Source organism: Psammomys obesus, unplaced genomic scaffold (assembly GCF_907164565.1).
Source record: "Psammomys obesus unplaced genomic scaffold, mPsaObe1.curated_primary_1811, whole genome shotgun sequence".
Classification (NCBI taxonomy): Eukaryota; Metazoa; Chordata; class Mammalia; order Rodentia; family Muridae; genus Psammomys; species Psammomys obesus.
In genome coordinates this window covers 2,540,433-2,552,074 of record NW_026596064.1, presented here as the reverse complement: position 1 = coordinate 2,552,074, position 11,642 = coordinate 2,540,433, and the positions used below count along the sequence as shown (strand labels likewise).

At 40.0% G+C, this 11,642-nt stretch overlaps 1 protein-coding gene across 2 annotated transcripts in view; it reads left to right on the top strand.

Annotated features, from left to right (window-relative positions):
* Positions 1–323: 323 nt before the first annotated feature.
* Tra2b (transformer 2 beta homolog) overlaps positions 324–11,642 on the top strand; it is an 18,921-nt gene continuing 7,602 nt past the window's right edge. For both annotated transcript variants that reach the window (XM_055624891.1, XM_055624890.1), the window contains exons 1-3: positions 324–521; positions 10,875–11,008; positions 11,367–11,529. In XM_055624891.1, the coding sequence (XP_055480866.1) occupies positions 486–521; positions 10,875–11,008; positions 11,367–11,529 (333 nt within the window). In that variant the 5' untranslated portion in view covers positions 324–485. The remainder of the gene's footprint in view (positions 522–10,874; positions 11,009–11,366; positions 11,530–11,642) is intronic.

The window sequence follows — 11,642 nt, the reverse complement described above, 5'->3', positions numbered from 1 at the left end:
AAACAGAACAAAAGGAGAGGAAACTCGTAAAGGCAGAACAATGGCGTGGAGGAGAGCGAAGGCATCTCTTTTCTCCTCCCGCCCGGGACGGTTCCCTAGAAGGTTCCAGAAACGACTTGCGGCACGGCTGGTGACATCACAGCGTCCCACGGAGACCACGGCAGGCGGCCACAAGCCCAGAGACACGCTTTCCCGCCACGCCGCGGGCCTAGGCTCCAGGGGCGGGCCGCGAGCGCGGGGCGGAGCGGCAGACGTCACGTCCGGTCTGGGAAGCGCGCCTTCGGGGGAGTGGGCGGGGCCAGGTTAAAGAGCGCGGCGTCACATCCGGCCGCGTTAGACCGGTGCGGAGGCGGTGCGGAGCGCGTCTGCCCTGGGCGACTCTCAAAGTGTGGCGTCGCGCGGGGCCCACGGCGGAGCCTCTGTAAGGAAAGCGGGAGCGTGACAGCTTCGGTACAGGCCGGCAGCGGCGACAGCAGCCCGGAGACATGAGCGACAGCGGCGAGCAGAACTACGGCGAGCGGGTACGCGCGGGGCTGCGTGGGCGGCCGCGGTCCCACCTCGTCTCTCCTTTTTAGGCCTCCCCGGGCGGGTGTCGGGAGTCGGTGTCGGGAAGTCCGACGCCCAGGAGGGACGCAGGGCGCCGGAGGCCCCGGTGGACGACGGCTCGGGTCGCCCGGGAGGCCGCCGGCGGGCCGTGCGCCACGTCCCCGGGCCGGCCGGGCCTTTCCCGGTGTCGTTCGGTTCCGTTGGACGTTACAGGGGCGGGGTGGGGGGCGAGGGAGAGATTAAAAATGGCCGCGGCGTCCCCTCGGCGTGGGGGGATGGGGGCCGTCTCTCGTTTCGCCGTTGCTCTCCTGCGGAGCCGCGCCGCAGCCATCTTGGGCTCGCGGGCCGGGCGCGCTGCCAGAGGCACAAAATGGCGGCGGCGAAGCGGAGGGGCGCCCGCCACGCGTGCCCGGGAGCGGGGCTGGCGCAGCCGCTCGGCCCAGGGCTTCTCCCGGCCCTGGGGAGGGGGGACGGCGGCTCGAGGGCTTTGTGCTGGCGGAGCGGTTCTCTCCCCGTCGGGGTCCTGACCACCGGGACGGAACGCAAGGTCGTTGGGGCTGCTGGGTGGATCCCCCGCCCCCACCCCCTCCCAGGGGAGTTGTGGAGGAGAGGGATCGTTGGCGAGGACGGCTCCCGCCGGAGGTCGATCGGATTGTGCATAGCGGGCCCGGATTAGACCGACCCAGTCCCGGGGCTTGACAAAGCGAATGTGGCGTGGCTGTAGAGTACAAGATTTTAAAAGAACCGTCACGTGAAGATGGGGCAAGTATAGGGCTCGGGGAACCAGTAATTACAGTCTGAAAACTGCTTCCTGGAAGCACCATAAGGGTAATTGCCCGAACGCCTCGAGGCATTTTTTGTTTTCACAAAAAGTTACCCAGAAACCGGACAAGTCAAAACGGCTGGTGGAAAATTGTGGGACTCTGCCGTGGTGAACTTGGAACCAAATCGGAATAATTTGAACTAATCTGATGAGCTTCTTACCCCAAGGTAGTTTTTTTTTAAGTTCGGTGTCAATCATTGTGCGCCTTGTCATTTTAAGGCATTCCTAAGGAAAGAAACAGATTGGAGGTACGGAAGTAAGCCAGAGAATTTTTTTGTTCTCCTGGTAATGGGCATGGAACCTAGTCTCACGTGATGGGCGAGCCTCTTAACACTGTATCCCAAAATTCTTTTAAATCCTTTTGAACTCATGTAGGCCACACGGTCCTGCCTCCCGAAGTTGAAATTGGTCCGTGTTTAGAATTAAAAGCAAGTAGTTTTTTGTTGTCTTGGGATTAAATTGGTATGTGACATTTTTGTCCCCTGAAAAAATTTCAAAGTGTTAGTTATGGCACGTGTTACTCAAGGAAAAAAGCAATCGAAGGAAAGTGGGTACTATCTTGAAAGCTTAGAAATTGTTACCACTGTTAATTTGAGATGATGTTTCTATTTCTACCAGTAAAATGTCCCTTCTGGTGTGTTAAAATATTTTATTTGAGGTGGGGTTACCCTGGCTAGTCTTTGACCCCAGGCATCCCCTGCATCTGCCTCCCCCTGGTGCTGGGGTTTAAGATGTGAACCACCACATCCGGCAGTCCTGGCTACATGATTGGCGGGAGAAGTATTAAAGATGGACTTTAAAAAGTGATCTCTTTCTAAACTTGGAAGTTGTGGAACACACATCAAAAACTTTTTTTGTGAATTGTTTTGAGAGACCAGGGTTTCTCTAGAATTGGCATTATGTAGTAGGCAAATCCTCTTGCCTGTGCCATCTGAGGGATTAAAGACTTGTGCCTCCACTGCTGGGCTAAGTGGCACATTTGTACAGTTCTCACAGATGCCCAAAGGGATTGTGAGCCACCTGGTGTGGGTCTTGGGAAGGGAACCTCATTTCTCCTAAAAGAGCAGTAGGTGCTCTTACTAGCTGAGCCAATTCTCCAGCCCTGTATATACTACAGTTCTTTTGCTTGTTTGTTTCCAAGACGGGGTTTCTCTGTGTATAGAGCCCTGGCTGTCCTGAACTTTGTGGAGCCAGCTGGCCTTGAACTCAGATCCTCCTGCCTGTTCTTCCCAAGAGCTGGGATTAAAGGCGTGTGCCACTACACTTAGCTACCTACACATTTTTGCTTGGTGATTTTTGCTTTCCAATGACTTAGCTGAACTTGGCAAGAAGGCTTGCCAAAACAAAAGTTCAGAGACAAAGTTTAAAAGTATTTATGGGCAAGCCAGGCAGAGTGTTGCAGGTTTTGTAAATCCTAGTTACTTGTCCTGGGTAAGATCTAGAATTCAGGATATCATGCTAAATTAGCAAGACTAAACATTTTCCCCTAAAAGGGCTGGTTGTATAACTCAGAGAATGCTTGCCTGCTATATATGCTCACACACAGACAATGTAAGGTGACTCAAGGCCCCTGCATTTCATTCACAGACAAAGTAGAATGGCCACATCTGATTGGTTCACCTTTTTTTTTTTTTTTTACAGTCTGTAAAAAGTCATGTTCAAAGTAATATTCTTGGATATGCCTGGTATAACCAACCATCTCTGGAACCCGAAAATGAGTTTCATTGACTTCTAGGCCCTTAAACACATAAACTCTTGGAGTTAATGTACATAGTATAAATTAAGTTACCCAGGAATCTTGGGATGACTTGTCTTCTTGTGGACATGCCTACACTCTCAAACCCCTTAGTCTTCAAAAAAAATTTTTTTCCCCCTAAGCAGACTATAATTGAATGTGTGAAATAAATTGTTCTTAGTTTGGTCACAAAATTTATTGGATGGATGTTAGCACTTAGCTCTCTTTCTCTTCGAAATATGTGTTCTCATCCTTTGCTACCTGTAGGATTTGTTGGCGGGGGATTGGCCCATTTTAAAGTTGGTCTGATAAAAAAAAAAATCTTGTTTCTTCTAATGCTTTTCTAAAATTACTCATTTTGCAAAGCACCTTTTCTTTGAAGAAAAAAAAAACTGCCACTCTTTAGAAGTGTAAAGTAATCTTGAGGTTAATGTTTGAGACCCCAATAGTAGTTCCAGTATGGGGTATGAGACTTAAGCATTTTGATTGTCTACTTAGCTTTAAATTTCTGACCTCTTTGAGATTATGCATGTGAGTTTTTATCTTAAGAACCCAGAAACAGGATTGTACAAGATAGATAATTTCAAAGTTTTTGTTTGGTTATTTTATGACTACAATAGCCAAGAGGTTGAAAAGCTTGGAGTTAGCAGATAAATACTTTGGTGGAATAGTAGCTGTTTTCTTTAAAACTGTGTGTTTGGAACTTAAGCACTTAACTAAATCAAGGAGTAGCCTCTGGATGCTGTCCCATCAAATCGCCTTTTGAATTCTGCGATTTTTCTCTTCTGCTTAATCCTGTGATGCCTTTGTGTATTATGTATATTTATCCCCTATCTCTTAAATTCTCATTTTTAAAACTAAAACTTCTATTTCTAAAGTAATCGCAGCCTTCACACATAGTTTCCATTAACAAAGGTTTGGATTGATGCCAAGTATGAGAAAATTGTTTGCAATATCTTTTATCATTGACTAGACAGGTTAGGTATAAGTCTTTTGAAACTGTTGAATCATTTTCTTTGGCTTAAATTACGAATGTTTACTAGTGTGGATATTGTCAGAATAGAATGTGGTACTTTCAAGATGAAATTACAAATGATTTTATAAGGTAAGTACTACTGGTTTTGTTGAAAGCTTGAAAAGGAATTCAGATACTGAGAGAGGTGTTACTGGAATTTGTCTTGTTTATACAGGCTTTTCTCCTTTTCTCTTCAGTAAAACCACAAACCTAAATAACTATTTTCAAACTTGACTTCATAATTTGGCCGGGTTAATGATCAGAGCTACAGTGTATGTGTCCACCATTTTTGGTTGATCAGCATTTATATGCAGCTGTTGTTTTCTAATAAGTTATGGTGATTATTTTAGAAATTAATGCCTTTACATAGGTTATTGTAGGATGTGGGCCATACAGAATTAGGTGTTGCCACCATGTGTTTTTTAAATTTCAGATCAAAATTGACCACAGCAAATTATAGCCCCCAAATCATTGCTCTGAATTGGGTTTTGGAGACTATTTTCAGGTTACTTATTGGCATAGATTTTCACTTGGCAATTTAGAGGGGGTGCTCCTTTGCATTAAAATTTTTGTGCTTATATAGGAGTAGATAAGAACTTTCAAACCAAAAGCATATATGTGCTTTTGACAGAAAGTATTGTTCAACATAAGTTTAAGGTGTGGGTTTTTCTCCATCCTTCTAATAGTTGCAAGGAAAAAATTAGAGGACACCATGCCTGAAGTGTAGGCAGGAGGATCAGGTCATTGGAGACCATTTTGGGCTTCATGAGACTGTCTCCAAAATAAAGCCCTTCATCTATTTTAGCGTTGATCTTTCTGTAGCAAGATAGTGTTTTTCTTCGCTTGTCTCATTTATTAAACTACTCCCTTAGTAACGTGTTTTTCTAAGTAGGATCCTTTTTCAACCCAATGTATGTTAGCCCAATAGTTGATCTTGTAGTTTTATGAAGTGGCTGTTTGAGTTTAGCTAGGTATAAACCTAAGTACAAATGTTGTTCAGCAGTGAAGAGTATAGGAGAGGGAAGACCTGGAAAGTGTTAATGAAGCAATACCCAAGTGGCCTCAGTGTTAAAAAGTTGTGTCATCTAGAGCTTTTAGTGTCTTCTGAATCTAAGCCCTATGTATTTATATAATTAATAACCTTTAAGGAGGCCAGGCATTAAGGAAACCTGCTTGGGCATTCTGATTCCATGATTACATTTGTGCTGCCAGTAAACGTTCCCCATTGCATTTTAGTGATGGATATTACAGGAAAACCAATTATTTTGTGACTCCCTTAAATAGCTATTAAAATGTTTCTAGATGAAACAGTAATTATGAAATACTTTAAAGACTTGCCTTTTTTTTTTTAAGAAAATTTTATTTTTTTACTAGAAAAAATATAGGAGGAAATAAGACAGCATACAGAAATATACTTAGCAGGGTAAGAGAAAATTAGACTTGTTTTACATGGGCAGTATTTTGCATAGTGTTCCAACAGTGTTCCAGTGTTGTATTAAAATTCAGTAATCTGCTTTAAAGTGGACTTTTAAAAAATAATTTGAGAAGGTTAACTGTAATTTTCTCATAACTTGCCACCTTTATGGACATTCAGAATAATGTTTTGTTAATAGAGGGTAAAATTTACTACAGAAGTTCTTTGGATATAACCACTGTTGGACAAGTTATTTTGCTTTTCTTTATACCTGTTGGCATGTAGTAGTTAACTTTTTAGTATCAGGATTTTAGTTCTAAATTTAATAATTAGACTATTCTTAGAATCACTAATGCACATTTTCCAAGGGTGGGTTGCATAGATCCAAATTGTCAGGTTTGCTGACATTGTCTGACAACGATCTTTTAAAATACACAGTAATGTGTCATTAAATACATTTCCTTATCCTACATGTACAAGTCACAATACTGTAAACTTCAACCCCAGCCTTTGTCATGATTGTGCAGATGAGTTGTCCGTGCTTTTCTTTCTTGCACCTTTGTATTGAAATGTGTCACTTTTTGACTAGAGATGTGCTTTTGACACTTAGCATTTTCTCTTGAATACAATAAGTGTGAAATGTGATTAGTTTGTAAAAAGTGTTAAATGAACAGTAAATGTTCACTAACTAGCCCACTTCACATTCACCATAAGCATAGCATGATAAATTTATTTGGAATAGACAAATGATTACCATATACCAACAGGAAATTATGTAGTTTCAGTTTTTTGAGCTGCATATTTAGTATTTTTTAACTCCACAACGACAAAAGGGATTTTTTTTTTCTAGTTTCAGTTTTGGCACTGGATTTTATCCTGGAGTTTTAAAATATTCTTCATCCTGTTCTTTTTCTATTAAGGTTAATGTTGAAGAAGGAAAATGCGGAAGTCGCCATTTGACAAGTTTTATAAATGAGTATTTGAAGCTCAGGAATAAGTGAAGCTGAAATTTGAAAAAGTAAAAGAAAGAATGCATGCTAATTATCAGACCAGAAGTCCCACTTGTAGAATATTGAGCAATTTGTGTGAAGTGGGGAAGATGAAAGAAGTCAGAATTTGAAACGGAAGAATGAAGAAAAGAAATAAAAATGAAGTTAAGATAAGAAGTAATCTGGAATCAGAAAGCACTACGCTAAGTAATTACTAGTCTGTTTATGTGTCCCTGTATATTTTGCTAAACATGCATGCATTATTTGTTTAATAGAAGAAAATATATACAGGGTAAAGAAGTGACTTCCAAGGGAATCGTTTAAATTAGGTAATAACTCTTAATTTTAACTGCTTAGTCAAATGCTGGAAATGCAAATCTTTAAAAACAACTATTTGTAGTCAAATAGCAGGCAGTAGTATGCTATCTATCCTGGGTAATTGGCCTCCCATTTTCCCTTAGACTTTTTTCATCTATTATACGCTGCTGGTTCTGGGGCATGAGTGAGTATGAGTTGGAACTGGTGGTGTTACTTAATGTCCTTTGGACTCTCAAAATGCACTGATTTTCTGCTTTGATACTGAACAGTGTACAGTAGAGTATTTTCTACTGGAAAATTCAAGACTGTCACTGGGATGATAATGGGACTAAACCCCCCCAAATCCAGGCAAAGCATCTAATACTGTTGTTTATATCATAGTGGAAGCATTAGGTTCCACATAGTATTTGTGGAAAGCTACAACCACTTAAGTCCTAATGCTGAGATCTACATGTGCCAAATAAGAATGATACTTTATATTGTTTCTGTTTAATGCCTGTTCCAACTGAATTAGTAAGGTTTTTGTTGAAGTATAGTAGCTTCCCTCAAAAAAAAAAAAATGGGTCATGCAAGTGAAATGATAGCTTATTTAAAGAGTAGTAGTAGCTGGTACTTTGTTGCCTTTTCTATCCTTAGTTCAATATAATGATCCTAAAGTAAACATTTTCTTCTAGTGTGCTATTCCAACTGAAAAAGTCTTTGTTTTTGACTGAAATGATTAGCATAATGTTAATAACAAGTATACATAATCAGTAGCAAACAACTAATAGTTGTCTTCTCCATGCCGAATATTAAAGGTTATTATCTTAAAGCAATGGCAACTTTAAATATTTTCTAAGTGTTGTCTGGTCTTTTAGAACTATTGGAGGCACTGACTTAAATGACCTTAAAGGATGCATGTTTTGTTGGTACACATTAGCCTATTGTCAATGCTCTTTTTATCTGTGCTTTTTACATAATTTCTGTATCTCGCAAAGAGAATGCAATGATCTCGTATGGGAAACTGTTGCTTTGTAAAACTAATTATCAGGTAATTGAGTAGTTTTAATTTTGACGTTTCCCAACTGTTTTTTGTTTTGTTTTGTTTTCCTCTTTGGATTGTATGGAGTCTCCTATGAACCATTGGGGATGCTTTTAAGCTCTGTTCACAGAGAAAACTGAATAGAATATGAGGGCTGAAATAGCAGTTGGAATTAGGGAAGGTGACTTTGCCAAAGAACCGTAGAAAACATTAACTTTCTGATGTTGAATTTGTGGGGCTTAAAAACATATTAAAGGCATGTTTAGAGCTATGTATTGTGAGTTGCTCTAGGTAGAGATTTTGTGCTTCTGAGCTGCTCTCATTGTAGAAAAAGCTTAAGATTTTTTTTTAACTTGACCTGTTTTTTTTTTGCAGGTTATGCACTAATTACAATGATGACTAAGATTTATTTGAGAGCATTTTTTCTGGGAATTTCTGGCATTATTTTATGCTTTTAGACATTGGTTATCTAGAATATAGTATAGTTCTTTTGTAGTGTTTTATGACTTTCTCAGTTGAATTTGAAATTAAAGGATTCATTCTCTTGGCTGGTTTATAGAGTTGTTTGTGCATTAAGCTTTAAAGATTAGTATAGGGTTGGATTTAGCTCATCACTGTTGAGTCTCATTTCTTCACACAAAAATCCTTCATATTTTTTTCTTCGCTGGTTCAAGGTGGTCAACATAGCTGGAAGGATTTAACGTCTTTAAACCTTAACTGCAAAGTTTAGAGATAGTGTTTTTGTTTTTTCCTGTTAGTCCAACAATGTGGCAGTATACAGAGAAGTAGGAATCTTTTGTATGCTGGTGCTTCCGTTCATTTCCAATCTAAGAAATTGTTGCTCAAAAATTGTATCTGTGGCATAACTTAATAGAATTGGAGGCTGGGTTAAAGTCTTAGAAGCTTTCTCAGCCATCTTTTAGCCTATTAGAATTTTAAGAAGAAACCTTATGTTGACTAATTTTCCATGCTACAAATTTTGTTATATCTCTGAGCAGATAGACAGCTGAAAATTTTCAGTTCAGGGTAAAGCGTCTTAAAAAGAAGCAACGGTCTAAAAGGGGGAATCTTTATTTTCTACCTCTTTATTCCTAGGCAAATTTGTGGCAGCTCTTTTATGTGTTTTTTGTTTTTTCCTGGCAAAATGCTTCATTTGGTTTCCAGTTAAAGCTTCTGATTGTTCTGTGAAGTGTTCTTATAGGATTGGAATAAAGGCTTTTTATTAACTTTCTAGTTCCTTACTTCTGTTTTCTCTTATACATTAGTTTTCCCCTGTAGTGAAGTAAAGATGGCAAAAACTACTATCAGTAAGATTTTTGTTTATTTGTTAATCTAAGAAGAAAGTGAGGTAAGTTGCCTTACTGAATGTTTTGCTTGAACATATGATACAGAAATCCAGTGGCTGGTTAATTGGGAAGTCTCCCCACTAGCAGCAGTGTATCTTAAACTATATCTTAATATTGAAAGGAAGCTGCTCTCACACACAGCTTATTTTAATCTATAGTCAGTTATTTGTGGGGTGATAAAGGTCTGATAGAGAGGTAAGGTTGTCACATTACACTATGTTTTGGTGTATATGTCATTCAAATATTTTCTAGGTTATTTAGGTCCTAGGTAGCTGAACTCTTCTAGTTGTCTTTATTCGTTTTACTTGAGGTTCCCTCCCTTCTGTGTTGTATATGAAGTGTATATTTTTTGTGTCCTGAGCTTGGAGGAGGGATGCTAAATTGTTTCCCTTACTCTGTAAGTCACAGTTCTTGATTCCAAAATATTTGGGAGCTAGAATTTAAGTTAATTCTTTATCATTTTGAGGATGGTCAGGCTATTCATCTGTCAAGGGAGAGCCATTGTGGTTACTTGATTTGGAAGTGTCTTTCATTTTAGTTTTGCTTTCCTTTTGGTGATTGTTGTTGCTGTATCTTAAGCAGAACCATTGGCTAGACTATGCCTTTCAGTTTGCCTTAAAATGCTTTGTCATAGTGAAAGCTTAACTGTCTGGATAGTGAGTACTGTCTCCCCGTTTTTGGATGCCTTTGTAGAATTTTTCTCTAATTTCTATTGCTGTATATGTGTGTCTTGTACTAATTAACACAAACCTTTGGCTTATGAAGTCATTGTTCTGTTTAGCCATTTCTTTGCGTTTTAAATTTTAGTTTTTAGAGGTCTTGTTTGTCCATTAACTGGTAATTAGTTGGAGTTTTTGACAGGAAAACAGTGCATGATAATTTGCTTAGGCATCTATGGAATTTTTTTTCTGGGCCCCTAGACAATAAGCTTCTGATTTTATCCATGTTTGAATGTGCCCTTTACATATAATTTCTACCTTTTCTCAGTTACCAGTTGTATTTTGCCTTGTCTTATCTCAGTGTAGCCAGAAAAGGCTATGGATCTTTGCCACCTTCTCTACTTTTACAGTTTACTGTCTTGCTCTGTTCTTAGCTCCTTTGTTTGCTCTTGAGTTTTGAAGAAGGGCCCCAAGTACAGTAAAAACAAGAACTTACCCAGATTTTCTATCCATCAAGTAGTTTTTGCATTCAGCTAGGTTTCTTATACTTTCAGAGCTTGAAATTTAAGTTTATCCTACTGCTTTCGCCCCACATTCAAAACCAACCATAACTTGAAAGTTTTACAAACTTTTGTAGGGTTTTATTGATAGCAGCTTACTGGATGGAGTAGAATAGGCTTCGTAATTAACTGAAGTTCTTTCGAAGTCTATGTAGTAGCATTCCTTAATATATAACCCTTAGGCAGGTCTTTAACAGCCTGACACCTTTTAAAGGAGTGGAGTTAGATAATTCTTATCCCTGCTCCAGAAAGGTGGAAGAAAAGAACTAATTGACTCATGTCAGTTGAAGCAATGAAACTATTATACCAGGTATACTCAATTCCTGCCCTCACATATTTTCTCTTTGGAAGAGGATTGCTCTCCTTGGCCATTTATCTCACAGAAGCTTATTTGTTTTTAAGTTTCCCCAAAAGTATACAAATTAAAACTTTTGACATCTGCATGTAGGAATCCCGTTCTGCTTCCAGAAGTGGAAGTGCTCACGGATCAGGGAAGTCTGCGCGGCATACCCCTGCAAGGTCTCGCTCCAAAGAAGATTCCAGGCGTTCTAGATCCAAGTCGAGGTCCAGATCTGAGTCTAGGTAAGACCATTTTGTGGTTTAATAAGAAACTAAGGACACTGTCTATTTGTTGGTCTATTTAATGTCAGTATTAGAAATGAGAGCCAGAAGACTGAAACTACCTGGTGCTTCTGGATTCAGGGTTCAGAGCTTTTCCCTACTTTTTGCTGACTTAATGTGACCTTATTTTTTAACTTAGCCTTTCCTTTTGTTACTTTGAAGAAATGTTGAGAGAGAGCTTGTTTCTTGTTTATCATGAATTGTAACTTACGTTTGAACATAATCTAGTTTAACTCTAGAATAGAATAATAAAAGAATTGAAAGGCATATCTATTTCAGTTATTTAGTTGTAACTTCAAAGACTTCTGTTGTCTTGTAGGTCTAGATCCAGAAGAAGTTCTAGAAGGCATTATACGAGGTCACGATCTCGTTCCCGCTCCCATAGACGATCCCGGAGCAGATCTTACAGTCGAGACTATCGCAGACGCCACAGCCACAGCCATTCTCCCATGTCTACTCGAAGGCGTCATGTTGGGAACCGGGTAAGATTTGTGAAGTGCTATGTACTGAACCCAGGTTATTCTATAGAGTCATGTTGGGAACCGGGTAAGATTTGTGAAGTGCTATGTACTGAACCCAGGTTATTCTATAGAGT